At 44.7% G+C, this 26,980-nt stretch overlaps 1 protein-coding gene across 4 annotated transcripts in view; it reads left to right on the forward strand.

The window, feature by feature from the left end:
* Positions 1–26,980, forward strand: part of LOC122815127 (gastrula zinc finger protein XlCGF26.1-like) — a 289,579-nt gene that overhangs the window by 241,266 nt on the left and 21,333 nt on the right. The window contains exon 4 of one of the 4 annotated variants that reach the window (XM_044087381.1): positions 24,392–26,297. The exons of 2 other annotated variants lie outside the window; for them this stretch is intronic. In XM_044087381.1, the coding sequence (XP_043943316.1) occupies positions 24,392–24,423 (32 nt within the window). In that variant the 3' untranslated portion in view covers positions 24,424–26,297. Of the gene's footprint in view, positions 1–24,391; positions 26,298–26,980 lie in introns of those variants that run through there. One more of the 4 variants, XM_044087380.1, reaches the window with a different exon arrangement.

A 26,980-nucleotide genomic window follows, 5' to 3' on the forward strand; every position in this document is an offset into this window, starting at 1 on the left:
GGGGGGAGTCCTACAGGCACAGACAGACAATACTGCAGTGATGTGCCAGGGGGAGTCCTACAGGCACAGCAGACAGTACTGCAGTGATGTACCAGGGGGAAGTCCTACAGGTACAGACATACAATACTGCAGTGATGTGTCAGTATGGAGTCCCACAGGTACAGACAGGCAATACTGCAGTGATGTGTCAGGGGGGAGTCTTACAGGTACAGACAGACAATACTGCAGTGATGTGTCAGGGGGGAGTCCTACAGGTACAGACAGACAATACTGCAGTGATGTGTCAGGGGGTATCCTACAGGTACTGACAGACAATACTGCAGTGATGTGTCAGGGGGGAGTCCTACAGGCACAGACAGACAATACTGCAGTGATGTGTCAGGGGGGAGTCCTACAGGTACAGACAGACAATACTGCAGTGATGTATCAGGGAGGAGTCCTGCAGACACAGACTGACAATACTGCAGTGATGTGTAAGGGGGAAGTCCTACAGGTACAGACAGACAATACTGCAGTGATGTATCAGGGGGGACTCCTACAGGTGCAGACAGACAATACTGCAGTGATGTGCCAGGGGGAGTCCTACAGGTACAGACAGACAATACTGCAGTGATGTGTCGGGGAGAGTCCTACAGGTACAGACAGACAATACTGCAGTGATGTGTCAGGGGGAGTCCTACACGTACAGACAGACAATACTGCAGTGATGTGTCAGGGGGAAGTTCTACAGGTACAGACAGACAATACTGCAGTGATGTGTCAGGGGGGAGTCCTACAGATACTGACAGACAATACTACAGTGATGTGTCTGGGAGAAGTCCTACAGGCACAGACAGACAATACTGCAGTGATATGTCAGGAAGGAGTCCTACAGGTACAGACAGACAATACTGCAGTGATGTGTTGGGGGGAGTCCTACAGGCATAGACAGACAATACTGCAGTGATGTGTCAGGAGGGAGTCCTACAGGCACAGACAGATAATACTGCAGTGATGTGTCAGGGGGGGGAGTCCTACAGGCACAGACAGACAATACTGCAGTGATATGTCAGGGGGGAGTCCTACAGGTACAGACTGACAATACTGCAGTGAGGTGTCAGGGGGAGTCTTACAGGTACAGACAGACAATACTGCAGTGATGTGTCGGGGGAAGTCTTACAGGTACAGACAGACAATACTGCAGTGAGGTGTCAGGGGGAGTCTTACAGGCACAGAGAGACAGTACTGCAGTGATGTGTTGGGGGGGAGTCCTACAGGGACAGAGAGACAATACTGCAGTGATGTGTCAGGGGGGAGTCCTACAGGTACATACAATACTGCAGTGATGTGTCAGGGGGGAGTCCTACAGGTACAGATAGACAATACTGCAGTGATGTGTTGGGGGGGAAGTCCTACAGGTACAGACAGACAATACTGCAGTGATTTGTTGGGGGGATTCCTACAGGCATAGACCGCCAATACTGCAGTGATGTGTCAGGGGGGAGTCCTACAGGCACAGACAGACAATACTGCAGTGATGTGTCAGGAGGGATTCCTACAGGCACAGACAGACAATACTGCAGTGATGTGTCGGGGGGGGAGTCCTACAGGCACAGAGAGACAATACTGCAGTGATGTGTTGGGGGGGAGTCCTACAAGTACAGAGAGACAATACTGCAGTGATGTGTCATGGGGGAGTCCTACAGGTACAGACAGGCAATACTGCAGTGATGTGTCAGGGGGGAGTCCTACAGGTACAGACAGACAATACTGCAGTGATGTGTCAGGGGGGAGTACTACAGGCACAGACAGACAATACTGCAGTGATGTGTCAGGGGGGGAGTCCTACAGGTACAGACAGACAATACTGCAGTGATGTGTCAGGGGGGAGTCCTACAGGTACAGACAGACAATACTGCAGTGGTATGTCAGGGGGGGAGTCCTACAGGTACAGACAGACAATACTGCAGTAATGTGTCAGGGGGGAGTCCTACAGGTACAGACAGACAATACTGCAGTGATGTGTCAGGGGGGAGTCCTACAGGTACAGACAGACAATACTGAATTGATGTGTCAGGGGGGAGTCCTACAGGTACAGACAGACAATACTGCAGTGATGTGTCGGGGGGGAGTCCTACAGGTTCAGACAGACAATACTGCAGTGATGTGTCAGGGGGATGTCCTACAGGTACAGACAGACAATACTGCAGTGATGTGTCAGGGGGGAGTCCTACAGGCACAGACAGACAGTACTGCAGTGATGTGCCAGGGGGGAGTCCTACAGGCACAGCAGACAGTACTGCAGTGATGTGCCGGGGGGAAGACCTACAGGTACAGACAGACAATACTGCAGTGATGTGTCAGGGGGTAACCTACAGGTACAGACAGACAATACTGCAGTGATGTGTCAGGGGGGGAGTCCTACAGGTACAGACATACAATACTGCAGTGATGTGTCAGTATGGAGTCCTACAGGTACAGACAGACAATACTGCAGTGATGTGTCAGGGGGGAGTCCTACAGGTACAGACAGACAATACTGCAGTGATGTGTCAGGGGGGAGTCCTACAGGTACAGACAGACAATACTGCAGTGATGTGTCAGGGGGTATCCTACAGGTACTGACAGACAATACTGCAGTGATGTGTCAGGGGGGAGTCCTACAGGCACAGACAGACAATACTGCAGTGATGTGTCAGGGGGGAGTCCTACAGGTACAGAGAGACAATACTGCAATGATGTATCAGGGAGGAGTCCTGCAGGCACAGATAGACAATACTGCAGTGATGTGTCAGGGGGAAGTCCTACAGGTACAGACAGACAATACTGCAGTGATGTATCAGGGGGGACTCCTACAGGTGCAGACAGACAATACTGCAGTGATGTGTCAGGGGGGAGTCCTACAGGTACAGACAGACAATACTGCAATGATGTGTTGGGGGGAGTCCTACAGGTTCAGACAGACAATACTGCAGTGATGTGTCAGAGAGGAGTCCTACAGGTACAGAGAGACAATACTGTAGTGATGTGTCAGGGGGTGTCCTACAGGCACAGACAGACAATACTGCAGTGATGTGTCAGGGGGGAGTCCTACAGGTACAGACAAACAATACTGCAGTGATGTGTCAGGGGGGAGTCCTACAGGCACAGAGAGACAATAGTGCAGTGATGTGTCGGGGGGGGGAGTCCTACAGGTATAGACAGACAATACTGCAGTGATATGTCAGGGGGGAGTCCTACAGGTACTGACAGACAATACTGCTGTGATGTGTCAGGGAGAGTCCTACAGGCACAGACAGACAATACTGCAGTGATGTGTCAGGGGGGAGTCCTACAGGTACAGATAGACAATACTGCAGTGATGTATCAGGGAGGAGTCCTGCAGGCACAGACAGACAATACTGCAGTGATGTGTCGGGGGAAGTCCTACAGGTACAGACAGACAATACAGCAGTGATGTATCAGGGGGGACTCCTACAGATGCAGACAGACAATACTGCAGTGATGTGTCAGGGGGGAGTCCTACAGGTACAGACAGACAATACTGCAGTGATATGTCAGGGGGTATCCTACAGGTACTGACAGACAATACTGCAGTGATGTGTCAGGGGGGAGTCCTACAGGCACAGACAGACAATACTGCAGTGATGTGTCAGGGGGGAGTCCTACAGGTACAGACAGACAATACTGCAGTGATGTATCAGAGAGGAGTCCTGCAGGCACAGACAGACAATACTGCAGTGATGTGTCAGGGGGAAGTCCTACAGGTACAGATAGACAATACTGCAGTGATGTATCAGGGAGGAGTCCTGCAGGCACAGACAGGCAATACTGCAGTGATGTATCAGGGGGGACTCCTACAGGTGCAGACAGACAATACTGCAGTGATGTGTCAGGGGGGAGTCCTACAGGTACAGACAGACAATACTGCAATGATGTGTCGGGGGGGAGTCCTACAGGTTCAGACAGACAATACTGCAGTGATGTGTCAGGGAGGAGTCCTACAGGTACAGAGAGACAATACTGTAGTGATGTGTCAGGGGGTGTCCTACAGGCACAGACAGACAATACTGCAGTGATGTGTCAGGGGGGAGTCCTACAGGTACAGACAAACAACACTGCAGTGATGTGTCAGGGGGGGAGTCCTACAGGCACAGAGAGACAATAGTGCAGTGATGTGTCGGGGGGGTGTCCTACAGGTATAGACAGACAATACTGCAGTGATATGTCAAGGGGAGTCCTACAGGTACTGACAGACAATACTGCAGTGATGTGTCAGGGGGAGTCCTACAGGCACAGATAGACAATACTGCAGTGATGTGTTAGGGGGGAGTCCTACAGGTACAGATAGACAATACTGCAGTGATGTATCAGGGAGGAGTCCTGCAGGCACAGACAGACAATACTGCAGTGATGTGTCAGGGGGAAGTCCTACAGGTACAGACAGACAATACTGCAGTGATGTATCAGGGGGGACTCCTACAGATGCAGACAGACAATACTGCAGTGATGTGTCAGGAGGGAGTCCTACAGGTACAGACAGACAATACTGCAGTGATGTGTCGGGGGGGGAGTCCTACAGGTTCAGACAGACAATACTGCAGTGATGTGTCAGGGAGGAGTCCTACAGATACAGAGAGAAAATACTGCAGTGATGTGTCATGGGGGGAGTCCTACAGGTATAGACAGACAATACTGCAGTGATATGTCAGGGGGGAGTCCTACAGGTACTGACAGACAATACTGCAGTGATGTGTCAGGGCGAGTCCTACAGGCACAGACAGACAATACTGCAGTGATGTGTCAGGGGGGAGTCCTACAGGCACAGACAGACAATAGTGCAGTGATGTGTCAGGGGGGAGTTCTACAGGTATAGACAGACAATACTGCAGTGATATGTCAGGGGGGGGGAGTCCTACAGGTACAGACAGACAATACTGCAGTGATGTGTCAGGGGGATTTCTACAGGCACAGACAGACAATACTGCAGTGATGTGTCAGGGGGGAGTCCTACAGGTACAGATAGACAATTCTGCAGTGATGTGTCAGGGGGGAGTCCTGCAGGCACAGACAGGCAATACTGCAGTGATGTGTCAGGGGGGAGTACTACAGGCACAGACAGACAATACTGCAGTGATGTGTCAGGGGGGGAGTTCTACAGGTACAGACAGACAATACTGCAGTGATGTGTCAGGGGGGAGTCCTACAGGTACAGACAGACAATACTGCAGTGGTATATCGGGGGGGAGTCCTACAGGTACAGACAGACAATACTGCAGTAATGTGTCAGGGGGGAGTCCTACAGGTACAGACAGACAATACTGCAGTGATGTGTCAGGGGGGAGTCCTACAGGTACAGACAGACAATACTGAAGTGATGTGTCAGGGGGGAGTCCTACAGGTACAGACAGACAATACTGCAGTGATGTGTCAGGGGGGGAGTCCTACAGGTTCAGACAGACAATACTGCAGTGATGTGTCAGGGGGATGTCCTACAGGTACAGACAGACAATACTGCAGTGATGTGTCAGGGGGGAGTCCTACAGGCACAGACAGACAATACTGCAGTGATGTGCCAGGGGGGAGTCCTACAGGCACAGCAGACAGTACTGCAGTGATGTGCCGGGGGGAAGTCCTACAGGTACAGACAGACAATACTGCAGTGATGTGTCAGGGGGTAACCTACAGGTACAGACAGACAATACTGCAGTGATGTGTCAGGGGGGGAGTCCTACAGGTACAGACATACAATACTGCAGTGATGTGTCAGTAGGGAAGTCCTACAGGTACAGACAGACAATAAAGCAGTGATGTATCAGGGGGGGACTCCTACAGATGCAGACAGACAATACTGCAGTGATGTGTCAGGGGGGAGTCCTACAGGTACAGACAGACAATACTGCAGTGATGTGTCAGGGGGGAGTCCTACAGGCACAGACAGACAATACTGCAGTGATGTGTCAGGGGGGAGTCCTACAGGTACAGACAGACAATACTGCAGTGATGTATCAGGGAGGAGTCCTGCAGGCACAGACAGACAATACTGCAGTGATGTGTCGGGGGGAGTCCTACAGGTACAGACAGACAATACTGCAGTGATGTGTCAGGGGGGAGTCCTACAGGTACAGACAGACAATACTGCAGTGATGTGTCAGGGGGGAGTCCTACAGGTACAGACAGACAATACTGCAGTGATGTGTCAGGGGGTAGTCCTACAGGCACAGACAGGCAATACTGCAGTGATGTGTCGGTCGGAGTCCTACAGGTACAGACAGACAATACTGCAGTAATGTGTTATGTAAACAACAATGAGAGGCCCACTGCTATCTACCTGGCATATTTAGGATTGCAACAGAGATGGGAATATCTTTGAAGGCCACGTATATTCAGAATGAGACAGCAGACTAGCTGACAGGAGTTATGTAGACCCTGCAGATGGATGCAGCACAGAGAAACCTTCATCGCTCTAACCAGGAGGTAAAGTATCCTGGAGAGGGACCTGTTTGCCTCTCATCTGTACAGGCACCTGTGACAGTTTTGCTCATGCCTAGTAACTACAGGAGTCTGGATGACAGATGGCTTCTCTTTGGAATGGACAAGACTCTTCTGTATGCTTTCTTCCCTTACCCTTGAGTCCCAAGGTTTTATCTGCAGGTGGAGAGGCCACAGATGGTTCTCATGGTTCCCTTTTGACTAAGGCAGTACAGCTTCTCTCTCCTGTATGACCTGGCAAAAGGAAAACATGAGGTACTGCCTCAAACAGTGGACCTACTAACTCAAAACAAGGGGTCCATGCTACACTCCTGTCTAAGCACACTAAAGATGAAAGCCTGAATGATCTCACACTGATCTCAGACAGCCACAACTTTTCTGAGGATATGCTAGCATTATGAAGGAGGCTAGGAAACCCAGCACAAGAAAGTCTTACACATCAAAGTGGAAAAGGTTCACTGTCTGATGCCACTCCAGGGACCTTGACCCTAGAAAGGCTAAGGTGGCATTGGTCCTGGAGTACCTGTCAGACATCTACAGATATGGCTTAGCTTATGCATCTATAACTTTTATGTTTCTGTTATTTTGGCTTACTTGTCCATAGAACCCCCCCCCTTGCATTTAAGGGCTTCAGTTAAGGAATTCCTAGGGGGACTCGCTTACCTTTCATTTACTTCAGACCACCCAGTAGAGAGAGAGAGAGACAGAGAGACCCCAAAATGGGACCGTAATTATGTGTTAAATAAACTAGCATTAATTATGTGTTAAATAAGATGGCGTTAATTATGTGTTATAAGCTAGCATTAAGTATGTGTTACGTAAGCTGGCATTAATTGTGTGTTATAAGCTGACATTACCTATCAATGAACCATCTAGCTTATAGTATATATAACACCCACTCCTAAATGAAGACATTGTGAGACACCTTGGATAATGGGAAAATAACTTACCTTTGATTATCACATTGCAACAGCGATCAGGAAATCCTTTTAGCTGGCAAAACTGATCATGATGGGTATTTCCTTTAAATCCAAAGACTTTCATAAAGTGACATGTCCCTTTAGGAATGTATCTTTTAAACATAAGAAACAGTTGGAGAGACATTTATTTATTTTATTTATTTTTATTTTACATTTGTTGACCGGGCTAGTCTTACTGGACATATATCCGTTTTCAGTAGAGGCCCGGGGAGAAAAGCTCCAAATACACGAAATAATACAATTATTACAAGAGACCAAAATAAACATAATACAAAAGTACCAGTGTAGACTTATATAGCAATTTACGAAAAACTAACACTGACAAAAGTATGAAAATAGAGAAAAAGTCAGATAAAAGTAAAATACGTGGTATAGAGTATTCTGAAGTTAGATTAAATAAAAGATAGATAAGCAGTAGACAGGTCAGAAAAACATATGTGACAGTGAACTAGAATGCTAAGGTAGAGTCAGTATCAAGGATAAAACAGTCAATAATTAAACCTATTATTCGAGGACCCATAAGGGGAGAGGGGGGAAGGGAATAAACGACTTGAGGTATTTAGAGACACAGGCGGCCTTGTCCCTATATTCAGTGTCCTATAGACTCCTTAGAGATGATCTGTGCCACACCTTTGGGGCAGTTAGGGAGCCATCTGTCCAAGACCTCTTATTTCTCCATAAATCAATTAATCCAGTGAGTACATACAACTTGAAATCTGAACCTAATTTTGCAAATAAACAAATTATTTTGGGAAGACAGATTTGTCACATGAGTACCCTTTCTCTGGAGCAGGCTGCCTCTCCACATCAAGTAATGTGACATACTTGTCTTTCTTTAAGACAAAATTAGACCATTGGATGGGTATGTATAACTTTACTGCTGATATGACTGGCCTATTGCTCCTTGAAAAAGGAGGTAAGGTCTAAGGGTGGGTATTGGCATGGCTTCCACATGTCTTGTAAATTGTATGATTCTATGATATGAAAACAATTCAAGCATGGATACAACAAATTAATATGAGTACAATAGATAGAAATGTGTTTTGAAGGAAAGTACAGTTATGTTTGAAACGTACCACAAATGAGGATGTTTGAGTAGTTTTGCTGTCATAGTCCTCACTCTTGGGAAATCCTGCTCTGCAGGTATCCCACTGCTAGGCAGTCCTCCAAACCTGTTCTCTCCCCTGAGCTTATGCTAAAGTCCTCTTTCCAACACAGGGACATCATCCCTGGTTTAGAGCACAGCAGACCAACTAGAAACTCCAGCACTTGCTAAGGTCCACGCAAAGGTGCCCCAATCCCAAAACACCAACTGGAAGGCTGACAAAAAATAAAAATAAATGAAAAAGGACTTTAGTTTTGGTATGGTAGCAACAAAAGGGAGGAGGGGGAAGACAGGATGGGAATGCCCCCCAACCCCAGAGGAACCCAGAAAAAAACAGGTGAAGTCAAGGAGGACAGTGTGAGGGTTACTTAGACTGCAACAGTGTACTGTTTGTCATAGTAATCTCTGCTGCAGTCAGCACTCTTAGGATGATTCCCAAAGCATGTGTGAGGGTTACTTAGACTGCAACAGTGTACTGTTTGTCATAGTAATCTTTGCTGCAGTCTGCACTCTTAGGATGATTCCCAAAGCATGTGTGAGGGTTACTTAGACTGCAACAGTGTACTGTTTGTCATAGTAATTTCTGCTGCAGTCTGCACTCTTAGGATGATTCCCAAAGCATGTGTGAGGGTTACTTAGACTGCAACAGTGTACCGTTTGTCATAGTAATCTTTGCTGCAGTCTGCACTCTTAGGATGATTCCCAAAGCATGTGTGAGGGTTACTTACACTGCAACAGTGTACTGTGTTGTCATAGTAATCTCTGCTGCAGTCTGCACACTTAGGAGGATTCCCAAAGCATGTGTGAGGGTTACTTAGACTGCAACAGTGTACTGTGTTGTCATAGTAATCTCTGCTGCAGTCTGCACTCTTAGGATGATTCCCAAAGCATGTGTGAGGGTTACTTAGACTGCAACAGTGTACTGTGTTGTCATAATAACCTCTGCTGCAGTCTGCACTCTTAGGATGATTCCCAAAGCATGTGTGAGAGTTACTTAGACTGCAACAGTGTACTGTTTGTCATAGTACTCTCTGCTGCAGTCTGCACTCTTAGGATGATTCCCTAAGCATGTGTGAGGGTTACTTGGACTGCAGCAGTGTACTGTTTGTCATAATAATCTCTGCTGCAGTCTGCACTCTAAGGATGATTCCCAAGGCATGTGTGAGGGTTACTTAGACTGCAACAGTGTACTGTTTGTCACAGTAATCTCTGCTGCAGTCTGCACTCTTAGGATGATTCCCAAAGCATGTGTGAGGATTACTTAGACTGCAACAGTGTACTGTTTGTCATAGTAATTTCTGCTGCAGTCTGCACTCTTAGGATGATTCCCAAAGCATGTGTGAGGGTTACTTAGACTGCAACAGTGTACCGTTTGTCATAGGTTCATAGGTTCATACTAGGCTATCTGCCCGAGGGCATTTACAAGCCTAGCCCATAGTTTTGTGGCTTATGCCACCCCTTTAGTATGGGGAACTATACCCATTATTTTGCTGTGCCTCTGTCGAGCAGTGACACTGAGGTAATCCCTGGGGTATATCTGCGATCTCCCATCCATTGGTCAAGATTTCTCTTGAACAAGGCCAGCGAGGTGCTCTGCCTCACATATACCGGGATTTTATTCCACAGCATAGGGAGTCTTTGGGTGATGAATCTATCCCTCCAGCACGTCCTATTAATAGCTGTGTCGAGGTTTAAGTCTCCGCCCTTGTGGCTCTGACGGATCTAGATTTTTGAGGTGAAGCATATTCATCAAATCTGGGTTTGACATGGCCTTGTATGTTAGGCAAAGGTCACCTCTGAGCAAGCGGTGGCGACTGAATAGAGCTGGAGTTCTTTCAGTCGGGCAGCATAGGACAGATGTTTGAGACCCTTTATCCTTTTGGTGAGGAACTATTGTGGCCTCTCCAGCTGCTCCAAGTGTAGGGTCAGATACATTCAGAATGGGGCATTCTACTCAATCATTGGTCTGATGAGTGATGAGTATAGGGAGACTATGACCTCCCTTGATCTAGATGAGAATCCCTTCATGATAAGGTGGGCAATGTAGAAGGTCTTCCTAACTACTTTAGCTACATGGGTGTCGAATGACAGACTACTATCAACCTGGGTCCCCAGGTCCCTGATAACTTCTTCTGTGCTCAGTGGATTGCCACCTATTTGGTAGCTAGGGGTAACCTTGTTTTTCCCGAAGGGTATGACTATGGAGTTTTTGGCATTTAGGCTTAGGCCATGGCCCTGGCACCAGTGATCCATTTCTGTGAGACCCTTCTGAAGGATATCTGTGTCAGATGTGTTTTCTACTATGGCCCAGTTTGCAGTCATCTGCAAACTTTGTCAGCCATAACCCTCCTGTGTTTGCTTGTACTTGGAAAAGTAGATGCCAAACAAGAGTGGGCCCAGGACTGAGCCCTGTGGTACACCACTTGTGACAGGCTTTGAGTCTGACATGGCGCCAGCAACTCTGACCCTGTGGGTTCTGTCACTCAGCCAGTTTGCAACCCATCTTGTGATGTATGGGTTAACATTTAAGCTGATGAGTTTTTCAATGATACCCGAGTGGGGTATTGTATCAAGGCCTTCGCCAGATCGAGGTAGGCTGTATGGACTGCCTTTCCCTCATCAATGGCTTTGGTGACCGTTTGAAAAAGTCAACCAAGTTTAGAAGGCATGATCTGCCTTTGACAAAGCCAAACTGGGATGGATCCAAAGTCTGCAAATTCCCTATGTCTTTATTTATGAGGTCCATTATGATCCTCTCCATGGCTTTGCAGATAAGGCTTGTCAAGCTAATGGGCGGTAATTTCCAGGGTCAGTGGAGGCACCACCTTTGTGAAGTGGGACCACAGTTGCAGTGCGCCACTCCTGGGTGCGTATCCAGAGGTAAGACTATGATTAAACAGCTGTCCTAGCTGTGGGTTTAATTCCTCGTTGAGTTCGTGGAGCACACAGCCGGGGACACCATCAGGTCCCATGGATGCTGTGTTTTTGCTTTGGAGAGAGCAGTTCTCACTTGGGCGTTGGAGATGTTTGGGGGCTGCAATCGCTGGTATAGATATCTCTCCTTTTGGGAGAAGTTTGCACTGAACCTGTCAGCCAGTATGTTGGCAATGTCTGTAGGATCAGTAATCTTCACATCATTTTGAACTAGTTCTGAGCATATCTGGGAGTTTCCTCCCAGGTTTCTAACATAGCTAAAGAAGGCCTTATGATTGTCTTTTGAGTCTTTAGCTATTTTTCTCTCAAAATTTGCTTTGGATGATTTTATGAGAGCTCTTAGTTTTTACTTATAGTGATCAAGGGTGTCTTACCTTTTAAGGATTTTGCTCTATCTTGTAGTAGCTTCCTCCTTTTGTTGTAGAGTTTGTTTATGGCTGGGGTCCACCAGACTGGACACTTGCCTTTGGTACAAAGAGTCTTTGTTTTGCTTGGGATTGCCTTATCCATGCAGTCCTGCAGGTGCTGGTAGAAGGCATTTGTAAGTGATTCAGCGGCTTGAGTACTGTTTTCCGCTCGGGGCCTTAAAGGAGACCACACTAGTCTTTAGAAGTGTGAAGTCGGCTTTGAGAAGTTCTTTACTGTGGTCTTTTTATTTCAGGTGGGGTGGGATGAGGACCTCCAGCGAGATTAGTTTGTGATCTGATCTCACCAGTGAGGGGTATACTTCGGTGTTGAACATTGTGCTCCCATGTTCGTGATGATGAGATCAAGTATGTTTTCTCCTCTTGTGGGGATGGTGACTAGTTGTTCCATGGCATTTGAGTTTATGAATTCCAGGAACTTTTGGGCTAGGGTGTTTGGGCTTGAGTAGTGTTCCCAGTCTATATTAGGGTAATTGAAGTCACCTAGTATGATGGTGTTTGGTGATACATTTATCCCTCTAGTGTTTTCAGGAAGGCCATGTGAGGTTCCTGAGTTTGTGAGGGTGGCCTGTAACATGCTACAATTTGCAGAGCAGTCTTGCCTATGGTTAATTGCACCTGGGTGGTCTCCGATGCATCGTGCGTTGCCACCAGTCTTGAGGTGTGGGTGTCCTTGATGAATATGGATACCCTCCTTTCTTGGTATTGTCCGGATTTTGGGGCCGGAACGCATGATAAGAGGTAAAACCTGATAGTGCTGGGGTGCTCTCAGGAGCCTTGAACCAGGTTTCTGTCACTGCACAGACATCGATGTTCTCCATACTGAGAAGGGCCTCGAGTCGTGCATTTTGAGATTTAGACTTCTGGCATTGAGCAGCATTACCCTTAGTTTTTTTCCTTTTTGTGTTCTAGGGTGGTAGGTTTAGAATTTGAGCCTTGCCTAAAAAGGCACTATGGGGTGGCAAGAGTCTTTGCCAATATTCGAATCCCAGGGTGACAGGTGCAAGCCGTCCCTTGCGACAGCGTGGCTTGTCCAGCATGTCATCCCAGGCAGACAGACATTGGATCCCCTTTGAATGACACCAGAGTTTAAGCCAATTGTTAAAGCTGATCATCTTATCTCTGTATTGTGGCATCATTCTTGGTGAAGGTAGGATACTGCTCAAGGTCAGGGTCATACCTGCCTGGGCTACATAATCAGAGAGCTCCTCAATGTCTCTTTTCATGTAGTCCAAGGAGGTACGTCTCAGGTCGTTTACACCAGCGTGGACAATGACTGAGTCGTATTTGTACCTGCTGTTGAGAGACCTGAGTGCTTGCGTTATGTGGCGGATTCTAGCGCCCGACAGGCAGCTTACTGTGACCTTCTCCTTACTCAGTCTGGTGAGCGGGACGCCAGTGTGTCTGACTATGGAGTCACCAATGACTAGTGTGTCTGGCATTGTGTTTGGCCTTAAGGGCTGTGACTGTTTGACACTCTGACTGTGAGGTCTATGTGTTGCAGGTGTTGTGTTCTGAGGTGGTGGTTGTTTGGGTGTCTGCTTTGGTGGCCTCTGCTGTTTTGGTAGATTTTTGATCAGAGCCGAGTATGTCTTTGTGTGTTTATGTGTATGATTTGAGGTTGTGATGGTACTATGTGAGACTGGGTCTATAGTGTGTGTGGTAACCTTCTCCTCCTGACTGGTCTTGCCAGTCCTATGTTGAGAGAGCTCAGCCTCCAGTTTGGCCATATAGTTGCATCTCTCGCATGTATTTGTGTTTTGTGGGAGGAGGAGAGGGTTGTCTGTGTACATGAGGCAACTGTAACATTGCCTCAATATTCCCAGGCTCACCAGCTGAGCAGGAGAGGACACTAGCAACTGATCCCTCGACATGCTAGAAGGACTTGACAAAAAAACTTTAAAAGAGATTCCGGGGGACGTGGGTGACCGAGAAATGGGGGGTTGCCTTTTTGGGGTGCTATCTATAAGAGTGCCATATCAAGGTAATAAGTATTGTAGGAGCAAGTGCTAGGTTTAACAGATAGAGAAAAGTCTACTTGGAGTCAAGTAGAGATGATCTTTTTAGGTATTAGAGAAAGTGCTAGTAACAGGGATGCTTAAAGGTAAGATTGAAAAGAATGCACTCTGCAGTGTGCAGTAGAGAAGTTAGATATGAAAGTAGGTAACTTGAGTTTTACCTGTTTAAAAGTTAAGGTTTACTGGAGAGTTACTATTTTAGAACAGCAAGATGGACTGAAAGGGGTGGTTACTTTTGTATTTTGGTACTATGAAATACTGTAGGATGGCCAATAAATTTAAATAATTGAAGGGGTGGGATTTCAAAAGTGATGGTTTTGTGATTACTCACATAAGCCAGTGAAAGTAGAGAGAAATGAGATATATGGTCAGATTAACATAAGAGGCGGGCAACTAGAAAGACAGTGGTATTTAACAAGACAACTTAAATGGTTGGGAGGGAGGGAAAAAATTCTGCCTGACTCAGAACAGAGAGAGCTGTGGTCTCTTTTGAAGTTTTAATATGCTGTTAAAATGGAATGCAAGCAAAACACAAGGTAAAGAAAACAAACTACAGTATTCAAAATATAGAAAGGCAATACAGAAATACAAAAAATAACAGCAAACTAACATTTCCTTCACAGCAAAGTGTAGCAGAGTCTGGATGAGCCTTTCTGGTAAATAGTAATCTCTGCTGCAGTCTGCACACTTAGGAGGATTCCCAAAGCATGTGTGAGGGTTACTTAGACTGCAACAGTGTACTGTTTGTCATAGTAATCTCTGCTGCAGTCTGCACACTTAGGAGGATTCCCAAAGCATGTGTGAGGGTTACTTAGACTGCAACAGTGTACTGTGTGTCATAGTAATGTCTGCTGCAGTCTGCACTCTTAGGATGATTCCCAAAGCATGTGTGAGGGTTACTTAGACTGCAACAGTGTACTGTGTTGTCATAGTAATCTCTGCTGCAGTCTGCACTCTGAGGATGATTCCCAAAGCATGTGTGAGGGTTACTTAGACTGCAACAGTGTACTGTTTGTCATAGTAATCTCTGCTGCAGTCTGCACACTTAGGAGGATTCCCAAAGCATGTGTGAGGGTTACTTAGACTGCAACAGTGTACTGTGTGTCATAGTAATCTCTGCTGCAGTCTGCACACTTAGGAGGATTCCCAAAGCATGTGTGAGGGTTACTTAGACTGCAACAGTGTACTGTTTGTCATAGTAATCTCTGCTGCAGTCTGCACACTTAGGAGGATTCCCAAAGCATGTGTGAGGGTTACTTAGACTGCAACAGTGTACTGTTTGTCATAGTAATCTCTGCTGCAGTTTACACTCTTAGGATAATTCCCAAAGCATGTGTGGGGGTTACTTAGACTGCAATAGTGTACTGCTTGTCATAGTAATCTCTGCTGCAGTCTGCACTCTTAGGATGATTCATAAAGCATGTGTGAGGGTTACTTAGACTGCAACAGTGTACTGTGTTGTCATAATAACCTCTGCTGCAGTCTGCACTCTTAGGATGATTCCCAAAGCATGTGTGAGCGTTACTTAGACTGCAACAGTGTACTGTTTGTCATAGTAATCTTTGCTGCAGTCTACACTCTTAGGATGATTCCCAAAGCATGTGTGAGGGTTACTTAGACTGCAACAGTGTACTGTGTTGTCATAGTAATCTCTGCTGCAGTATGCACTCTTAGGATGATTCCCAAAGCATGTGTGAGAGTTACTTAGACTGCAACAGTGTACTGTTTGTCATAGTACTCTCTGCTGCAGTCTGCACTGTTAGGATGATTCCCTAAGCATGTGTGAGGGTTACTTGGACTGCAGCAGTGTACTGTTTGTCATAATAATCTCTGCTGCAGTCTGCACACTTAGGAGGATTCCCAAAGCATGTGTGAGGGTTACTTAGACTGCAACAGTGTACTGTGTGTCATAGTAATCTCTGCTGCAGTCTGCACACTTAGGAGGATTCCCAAAGCATGTGTGAGGGTTACTTAGACTGCAACAGTGTACTGTTTGTCATAGTAATCTCTGCTGCAGTCTGCACACTTAGGAGGATTCCCAAAGCATGTGTGAGGGTTACTTAGACTGCAACAGTTTACTGTTTGTCATAGTAATCTCTGCTGCAGTTTACACTCTTAGGATAATTCCCAAAGCATGTGTGGGGGTTACTTAGACTGCAATAGTGTACTGCTTGTACTAGTAATCTCTGCTGCAGTCTGCAGTCTTAGGATGATTCCCAAAGCATGTGTGAGGGTTACTTAGACTGCAACAGTGTACTGTGTTGTCATAATAACCTCTGCTGCAGTCTGCACTCTTAGGATGATTCCCAAAGCATGTGTGAGCGTTACTTAGACTGCAACAGTGTACTGTTTGTCATAGTAATCTTTGCTGCAGTCTACACTCTTAGGATGATTCCCAAAGCATGTGTGAGGGTTACTTAGACTGCAACAGTGTACTGTGTTGTCATAGTAATCTCTGCTGCAGTCTGCACTCTTAGGATGATTCCCAAAGCATGTGTGAGAGTTACTTAGACTGCAACAGTGTACTGTTTGTCATAGTACTCTCTGCTGCAGTCTGCACTCTTAGGATGATTCCCTAAGCATGTGTGAGGGTTACTTGGACTGCAGCAGTGTACTGTTTGTCATAATAATCTCTGCTGCAGTCTGCACTCTAAGGATGATTCCCAAGGCATGTGTGAGGGTTACTTAGACTGCAACAGTGTACTGTTTGTCATAGTAATCTCTGCTGCAGTATGCACTCTTAGGATGATTCCCAAAGCATGTGTGGGGGTTACTTAGACTGCAACAGTGTACTGTGTTGTCATAGTAATCTCTGCTGCAGTCTGCACTCTTAGGATGATTCCCAAAGCATGTGTGAAGATTACTTAGACTGCAACAGTGTACTGTTTGTCATAGTAATCTCTGCTGCAGTCTGCACTCTTAGGATGATTCCCAAAGCATGTGTGAGGGTTACTTAGACAGCAACAGTGTACCGTTTGTCATAGTAATCTTTGCTGCAGTCTGCACTCTTAGGATGATTCCCAAAGCATGTGTGAGGGTTACTTAGACAGCAACAGTGTACCGTTTGTCATAGTAATCTTTGCTGCAGTCTGCACTCTTAGGATGATTCACAAAGCATGTGTGAGGGTTACGTAGACTGCAACAGTGTACTGTGTTGTCATACTAATCTCTGCTGCAGTCTGCACTCTTAGGATGTTTCCCAAAGCATGTGTGAAAGTTACTTAGACTGCAACAGTGTACTGTGTTGTCATAGTAATCTCTGCTGCAGTCTGCACTCTTAGGATGATTCCCAAAGCATGTGTGAGGGTTACTTAGACTGCAACAGTGTACTGTTTGTCATAGTACTCTCTGCTGCAGTCTGCACTCTTAGGATGATTCCCTAAGCATGTGTGAGGGTTACTTAGACTGCAGCAGTGTACTGTTTGTCATAGTAATCTCTGCTGCAGTCTGCACTCTAAGGATGATTCCCAAAACATGTGTGAGGGTTACTTAGACTGCAACAGTGTACTGTTTGTCATAGTAATCTCTGCTGCAGTCTGCACTCTTAGGATAATTCCCAAAGCATGTGTGAGGGTTACTTAGACAGCAACAGTGTACCGTTTGTCATAGTAATCTTTGCTGCTGTCTGCACTCTTAGGATGATTCACAAAGCATATGTGAGGGTTACGTAGACTGCAACAGTGTACTGTGTTGTCATAGTAATCTCTGCTGCAGTCTGCACACTTAGGAGGATTACCAAAGCATGTGTGAGGGTTACTTAGACTGCAACAGTGTACTGTGTTGTCATGGTAATCTCTGCTGCAGTCTGCACTCTTAGGATGATTCCCAAAGCATGTGTGAGGGTTACTTAGATTGCAACAGTGTACTGTGTTGTCATAGTAATCTCTCCTGCACTCTGCACTCTTAGGATGATTCACAAAGCATGTGTGAGGGTTATTTAGATTGCAACAGGGTACTGTTTGTCACAGTAATCTCTGCTGCAGTCTGCACTCTTAGGATGATTCCCAAAGCATGTCTGAGGGTTACTCAGACTGCAACAGTGTACTGTGTTGTCATAGTAATCTCTGCTGCAGTCTGCACTCTTAGGATGATTCCCAAAGCATGTGTGAGGGTTACTTAGACAGCAACAGTGTACCGTTTGTCATAGTAATCTTTGCTGCTGTCTGCACTCTTAGGATGATTCACAAAGCATATGTGAGGGTTACGTAGACTGCAACAGTGTACTGTGTTGTCATAGTAATCTCTGCTGCAGTCTGCACTCTTACGATGATTCACAAAGCATGTGTGAGGGTTATTTAGACTGCAACAGAGTACTGTTTGTCATAGTAATCTCTGCTGCAGTCTGCACTCTTAGGATGATTCCCAAAGCATGTGTGAGGGTTACTTAGACTGCAACAGTGTACTGTGTTGTCATAGTAATCTCTGCTGCAGTCTGCACTCTTAGGATGATTCCCAAAGCATGTGTGAGGGTTACTTAGACTGCAACAGTGTACTGTTTGTCATAGTAATTTCTGCTGCAGTTTGCACTCTTAGGATGATTCCCAAAGCATGTGTGAGGGTTACTTAGACTGCAACAGTGTACCGTTTGTCATAGTAATCTTTGCTGCAGTCTGCACTCAGGATGATTCCCAAAGCATGTGTGAGAGTTACTTACACTGCAACAATGTACTGTGTTGTCATAGTAATCTCTGCTGCAGTCTGCACACTTAGGAGGATTCCCAAAGCATGTGTGATGGTTACTTAGACTGCAACAGTGTACTGTTTTGTCATAGTAATGTCTGCTGCAGTCTGCACTCTTAGGATGATTCCCAAAGCATGTGTGAGGGTTACTTAGACTGCAACAGTGTACTGTGTTGTCATAGTAATCTCTGCTGCAGTCTGCACTCTTAGGATGATTCCCAAAGCATGTGTGAGGGTTACGTAGACTGCAACAGTGTACTGTGTTGTCATAGTAATCTCTCCTGCACTCTTAGGATGATTCACAAAGCATGTGTGAGGGTTATTTAGACTGCAACAGAGTACTGTTTGTCATAGTAATCTCTGCTGCAGTCTGCACTCTTAGGATGATTCCCAAAGCATGTGTGAGGGTTACTTAGACTGCAACAGTGTACTGTTTGTCATAGTAATTTCTGCTGCAGTCTGCACTCTTAGGATGATTCGAAAAGCATGTGTGAGGGTTACTTAGACTGCAACAGTGTAATGTTTTGTCATAGCAATCTCTGCTGCAGTCTGCACTCTTAGTATGATTCCCAAAGCATGTGTGAGGGTTACTTAGACTGCAACAGTGTACTGTTTGTCATAGTAATCTGTGCTGCAGTCTACACTCTTAGGATGATTCCCAAAGCATGTGTGAGCGTTACTTAGACTGCAACAGTGTACTTTGTTGTCATAGTAATCTCTGCTGCAGTCTGCACTCTTAGGATGATTCCCAAAGCATGTGTGAGGGTTACTTAGACTGTAACAGTGTACTGTGTTGTCATAGTAATCTCTGCTGCAGTCTGCACTCTTAGGATGATTCCCAAAGCATGTGTGAGGCTTACTTAGACTGCAACAGTGTATTGTTTGTCATAGTAATCTCTGCTGCAGTCTGCACTCTTAGGATGATTCTCAAAGCATGTGTGAGGGTTACTTAGACTGCAACAGTGTGCTGTTTTGCCATAGTAATCTCTGCTGCAGTCTGCACTCTTAGGATGATTCCCAAAGCATGTGTGAGGGTTACTTAGACTGCAACAGTGTACTGTGTTGTCATAGTAATCTCTGCTGCAGTCTGCACTCTTAGGATGATACCCAAAGCATGTGTGAGGGTTATTTAGACTGCAACAGTGTACTGTTTGTCATAGTAATGTCTGCTGCAGTTTGCAGTCTTAGGATGATTCCCAAAGCACGCTTGAGGGTTACTTAGACTTCAACAGTGTAATGTTTTGTCATAGCAATCTCTGCTGCAGTCTGCACTCTTAGTATGATTCCCAAAACATGTGTGAGGGTTACTTAGACTGTAACAGTGTACTGTGTTGTCATAGTAATCTGTGCTGCAGTCTACACTCTTAGGATGATTCCCAAAGCATGTGTGAGGGTTACTTAGACTTCAACAGTGTAATGTTTTGTCATAGCAATCTCTGCTGCAGTCTGCACTCTTAGTATGATTCCCAAAGCATGTGTGAGGGTTACTTAGACTGTAACAGTGTACTGTTTGTCATAGTAATCTCTGCTGCAGTCTGCACTCTTAGTATGATTCCCAAAGCAGTGAGATGTGTAGAGGTGGATGAACTTTTTGGAAACAGGCTTTGCAGGATAGCAGAAACAAATCCTACTTTTGCCCTTTATGTAGTCCCTAAGTTGTTATTCTTGGAGAAGGTGTGTGTGTGTGTGTGTGTGTGTGTGTGTGTGTGTGTGTGTGTGTGTGTGTGTGTGTGTGTGTGTGTGTGTGTGTGTGTGTGTGTGTGCGCTCGTGTGCGTGTGTGTCTGCGTGCATGCTTGTGTAGAAAGGACTGGGTCACTGCTTCTATGATGGTCTGGGTGGACATTCCTTCAAGGAAGGCTGTCATGGCAACTGTGGATCTAGTGTAATGTGCCCTGGGACTTGTTTCCCATACTACTGGAAGGGAAATGTAATACAGTGCCCCAGCCACTTGGAAAATGGTTATTTGTTTAACAGGATTGGCTTAGCTACCTTCCTTCTTGTAAAATAAACAAATTGTTGGTCAGTTTTCTTGAACTCCTTTGTCCTATATAGGCAGAAGTTCCACTGTCTGTGCATATCAAGGGTTTGTAGGATTCTTTCTCCTGAACTCTGAGGTTCACGAAAAAAACTACTGAAAGTGGAATAGTCTGGTTTTAGATCAAATCAGTAACAACCTTAGACATATGGAAAGACTGGTTAATTAGGCCACTCTGACTGGGTGGAACACAAGAAAGGGCAGTTTGTACATTAATTCTTGCAGCAAAACTCACTAGCACCAGGAAGAGCATCTTCCAAGAAAGGACATGTTCCTTCTATCTGGAAACAGCTCTGTACCATACCCATTCACAAAGGTGGAAATTCCACTGAACATTCCAACTTCAGGCCTACTGCAATACTATCTCCTCTCTCCAAAATTCTGGAGAAATTTGTTCACAAACAAATCCTGGAATATCTCATTCAAAAACCTGCTCACCCCCAGACAACATGGCTTTCACCCCAAACATAGCACCTCTACTGCCCTCATCTCCTTCACCAATACTATCTATCTAGCTAGTGACAACAACAAACTGGTATCCTGTCTGTTTCTTGACCTCTACAAAGCTTTTGACACCGTCTTCCACCCCCTGCTGTTGGGCAGCTCTCTACCCTGAATGTCTCAAGTTCAACAATCTCTTGGTTTGCCAGCCACCTCACAGACAGACAGCAGTCAGTTAAATGGCTTTCCACTATGTTTCCTGCTCTCCCAATCAAGATGGGAGTACCTCAGGAATCAATACTTGGCCCGTTACGCTTCAACGTCTTTATCAATCTTTTACATTCATCCGGTCCACAGTCATCTCTTATACATTGTGCAGATAACTCACAGTCATCAACATTGTTGATAAACTCTCGGATCTGAACACCATAACCCCAAAATCCTTCAGATCAATTGAATCCTGGAGATCCAGTAACCAGCTAATCTTTAATCCAAGTAAGACTTAAACTCCTACTATTCTTGTCTAAATCACTCAACCACCTCAAATCATTGTTCACTATCACATCTCACAACAAATCTACTATCTCAGTTGACTCCCATACAAAAGTACTGGGGTCATCATAGATGACCAGCTCATATTTGACCTTCACGTTCTTAGTTGCATTAAGAAAACTCATCAAAAGCTTGGTCTACTTAAATTAAAAATTCCTTGCTAATGAGTCAAGAATCTCTCTCACTCAAGCTTACCTCCTCCCTTGCCTCTTTTACAGCTCCCAAATCCTAACTTACCTTTAGACCACCCTCCCAAGTAAGTTAAAAGCAACCTATAATAAGGTGGCTAGATTCGCTGCTAACCACACCAATAAAACCCACCACTGTATTTCCCTAAACGCCTCATATTGGTTAGAATTTCCACAACTACTTGTCTCTCAACTACAGACCACACATTATGTCTTGTATGATAAATCCTTCTGTCCTAAGCTATCCTCCCTTGTATCCCTTTATAACCCACCTAGAACCCTCAGAAGTGCTGACCAAAATCTTTTATAAATCTACAAACCTAAAAGAACATTTGGGCAAAGCTTATATATTTACTTCCCCTCTCTGTCTTGGAACAAATGTCTTCTGTCAATAAGAAGTATTAACCTCAAAAAAAAAAAAAAAAATTCAAAATCACACTAAAAACCACCTAGCTAGCACCTGGACCTGCTGTTGTAATCACCCTACCTGAAATATTCATATACCCTGCTCACCCAACCTTACTACTTGCTCCAACTATACTTCAGATCTCTCTCACTTACTCATTGCTACCCCCTCCCCTCTCTCACTTTCACTCACCCAACTCCTACCTCCCCTGCTAGCCTCCTTGCATGTACTCACATTCTCCTCTGACTACTTTAACTAAAAACTTTAACACTCCTAATACTGCACCTTATGATATACTGGTAATATACTGGGTCTATACTGGTATACTGGCACTATACTGGGTCTATGCTGGTACTATACTGGAACTATACTGGTAATGCTCATGTAACAGCCCCTCAATTCTCAAAGCAAAAATTACCTTTCTTCTGTAGACTATAAAGAAAATATCATGTAAATATTGCTGTTTTACTGTTTTTGTTATAGATTTTGCTGTTAAAGTGCTGAATCAACTTTTTAAACTCACCTGGAACAAATTAATGTATTCTTATCTTGAGTTGTAAATAACTGTAATTGCTATCTTAATCATTGCATTTTTTTTGTGTATTTTCCTTTGTATATGAATATTTGTGGAGTGTTTCTCCCCAGGCCTTGGCTGAAAAAGGACAACAGGTCAGACAGACTATCCCGGTCAATAAATATCAAGTAAATAAATAAATAAATGTAGTTGAGGCTCATCAGGCTGATGGGTCTGTAATTCCTGGAGTCCATGGTAGGGCCACCTTTGTGTAGAGGCATTGCCTGAGCTGTGTGCCACACCTTGGGGACAAAGCCAGTGGATAAGCTCATGTGAATAGTTGTAGGAGTGGGTCCACCAGCACATGATTAATGCTGTATAGCAGGTATCCTGGAATGGTATCAGTTTTTGGAGAGTACTTTTAACAAAGGTTCTTTTGTGATGATAAGGGGTTTGATATCCTGAGGTATATATGGGTTTTGTGTAGATATTTCTGAACTTTGGACTGACTTTATTTGCCAGTACATTTGAGATATCTGCTGTATCAGAGTGAGCAGTGCCATTTTGTATAAGTTCAGGGCAGTGTCAGTTGTTTTTTTACTTCCTGACTTAAGTAAAGAATGATTTGCAATTCGTCTTCGCTTCCAATACCAGCCTAGGTTCATGAGAAGCCTTAGTGTTCCTAGTGGTATTTTCTGTACCTTGGATAACCTTTTAATTTTGACCATGACATGTAGGTCTTTAATTTTTCCTTGTAATCTAATCAGCTTTTTCTTCTTTATGTATTGTTTATTTATGCATGTGAACCAGCAGGTTGGTTTGCCTTTCCCCTTCCTTTTATGTACAGTTTTGGTACGGACTGACAGATTCATCCAGTTTTCAAGATGACTATAGAAATGAGTTGGATAGCTACTAGCTGTGTCAACATTGTGGGGGTGCAGTTCTACCCAAATTTAGAGACTTCATCTTAGAACTTTAGAAAAATTTTTAATATTTGAACTCTTGGAATCTTGTGACATTTGCTTGTACTGGTTTAGGGATTTTGAAAAAGAAGGTAACCACTTTGTGGTGAGACTTGTCATTTTTGTAAGCACCAGGCCAAGACTGATGTGTTCTCTAGTGGGCTGTTTGACTTTTTGATATAGGGAATTCCTGATTATGAAACCGAGGAATTTTTAGGCATTCCCTATATTGGAGGTGCAAGTCTCCCCGTTTATCAATGGATGATGGAAATTTGTGTATCTGAAGCTCATCCAGTTTAAGAAATTGATACAGTGTTTGTGGGCTGATGGGGGAGTCTTTTAACATGCTGTCATCTGATAGTTGCTTTTATTTAGAGCAATATGAATTTAAGTTCAGTTTGTGGGCGTTTGGGGCTCTGTCTTGAGGTAATGTGGCCTATAACAAATATGGATTGTCCATCACAGTATCCAGTGGGTCTAAAGGTTTGGTATGTGCAAATGTCTGATATAGAAGGGGTACGTTCTGCACTTTTAAATCAGATTTCAGTAATAATGCACACATGAATGTGCTCCAAATGCAGAACGACCTAGAGGTGAGGCAATTTGTTTAGACTCAAAGCTTTGAGTAGCATCTGACTGATATTATCCGATGTTTATGCTTATTGTTTATGTTTTTCAGTGTGGAAGATCCATTACCTGGACCCTACCTAAAAAGGGTGCTACGAGGCAGAAAAGGTTTTAGCCCATATGCAGAAGCCCTAGACTGAGAAGTTCAAGCTGACATAGGCAAAGTACGTAGATCTGTGCAGTACTTCTGGATATGCTGACACATACTGGATCCCGCTCAAATTACAAGAGTTACCAAATCAGCTGTTTAAATCAACCATATTTTCCTTGTACTTCGGCATCATTCTTAGCAAAGGCAAGATTCGTCTCAATACCAGAGTCTTTCCTGCACTTGTGATGTGCATGGGGACCTCAGAGATGTTAACATGCATTTATCATAGGGATTTGCACGCCAGGTGATTTACACGCACATGGACCACCAGGAAGGTCATTTACACCCACATGGATCACCAGCAAGGTCATTTACACCCACATGGACCACCACCAAGGTCATTTACACCCACATGGACCACCACCATGTTGTAGTCTTTCTTGTTCATGTTAAGGGTCTTGAGGGCCCTTGAAACATTGGAAACATACTTCTCAACCATGCAGATTTTCACAGAATGTCCAGATTTTTGCCTCATACTTTGGTCTGTTCCTCATACAATTTTTGCTTTTCTGGATTTTTGTAGGAAATCAGCGAGGACTGAATTCCCAAAATAATGACAGGCATTTGAGTTTCAGCCTTCATATCCTTTAGAAAATGCATGGTAACACAAGACATTTTATTCTAGCAACTTTCTAAATTTATAAGAGCAATATTTAAAATTTGTCCCCCCATCATTTTTATTTTTGTCCAGATTTTTTGTTTTAAGAATTTGAGAACTATGATTGGAGATTTTGGCACATGAAAGATAACTCAGTGTCATCCTGTTTTTGTCCAGATACTAGTCTGTGTGTCTTACTATGGAGCCACAAATCACCAACATATTATTGTTAGTAGAGGGTTTATCTATACTTGGTTTGGGATGAGTTTTTTCCTGGTGACCCTCATTTGTAGATGTAGCAGTATGTGCTGTGCTATTCTCCATATTCTTGTGTGGAGAGCTGCAGAGTTGTGAGATACACACAGACTTTGTTTTTTTATCGAAGTGATGCCTCCATCTCATACCTCTCAACCATATCAAATTCCTCAGTATTTACCAGTTCTGTAGGCAAAATAATGGGGTGCCATGAATTCCCAAATGTCCCCTTCAATTTCTGATTTTAAGTTGGTTGTCAGTTCCGTGTGGAAACTTGCATGGCATCATACCCTTTTCCTGCTTGATAACTATTTAGGTGGTTTTCTGGTGTTAACTTGTCTAGTTGTCATGCATTCTTGTCATTTTATGCAATTTATTTATTTTGGGACTGTATTTTCTTCACTTTAATTTTAAGAACGTTCTTCTTTAAAAACGTTCCCATAGCTGGTCTAGTGTGCGTTCGTTGTACAGACAGACGTCATTCTGCTGTTCCTGATCACCCAAATACAGCATTTAAGGGAATTTGCTGCTAACGAATGGTGTGTGTTTAGAAGGTTGCTGCTTTACTGGGACTGTATTTACGCTAATGAATGGCTAACGAATGGTGTGTGTTTAGAAGGCTTGCTGCTTTACTGGGACTGTATTTATGCTAATGAATGGCTAACGAATGGTGTGTGTTTAGAAGGCTTGCTGTTTTACTGGTTCTGTATTTTAATTTTAAGGGCGTTCATCTTTAAGAACAATCCAATAGCTGGTCTGGTGTGCATGCGTTGTACAGGCAGTCATCCTGCTCTTCCTCAACACCAGTGCAATTTAATACAGCATTTAAGGGAATTTGCTGCTATATACCTGGTGGTTAATGTTACTTGCTCCTACAGTACTTATCATCTTGATACAGCACTCTTGTTATAGATAGTACCCCAAAAAGGCAAACCCCATTTCTCGGTCACCCACATCCCCCGGAATCTCTTTTAAAGTTTTTTTGTCTATTCCTTCTAGCATGTCGAGGGATCAGTTGCTAGTGTCCTCTCCTGCTCAGCTGGTGAACCTGGGAATATTGAGGCAATGTTACAATTGCCTCATGTACACAGACAACCCTCTCCTCCTCCCACAAAACACAAATACATGCGAGAGATGCAACTATACGGCCAAACTGGAGGCTGAGCTCTCTCAACATAGGACTGGCAAGACCAGACAAGAGGAGAAGGTTACCACACACACTATAGACCCAGTCTCACATAGTACCATCACAACCTTAAATCATACACATAAACACACAAAGACATACTCGGAGGCTCTGATCAAAATCTACCAAAACAGCAGAGGCCACCAAAGCAGACACCCAAACAACTACCACCTCAGAACACAACACCTGCAACACATAGACCTCACAGTCAGAGTGTCAAACAGTCACAGCCCTTAAGGCCAAACACAATGCCAGACACACTAGTCATTGGTGACTCCATAGTCAGACACACTGGCGTTCCGCTCACCAGACTGAGTAAGGAGAGGGTTACAGTAAGCTGCCTGTCGGGCGCTAGAATCCGCCACATAACGCAAGCACTCAGGTCTCTCAACAGCAGGTACAAATACGACTCAATCATTGTCCACGCTGGTGTAAACAACCTGAGACGTAC

This window comes from Protopterus annectens, chromosome 11.part0 (genome assembly GCF_019279795.1).
Source record: "Protopterus annectens isolate FY-2018-M chromosome 11.part0, PAN1.0, whole genome shotgun sequence".
NCBI lineage: Eukaryota > Metazoa > Chordata > Ceratodontiformes > Protopteridae > Protopterus > Protopterus annectens.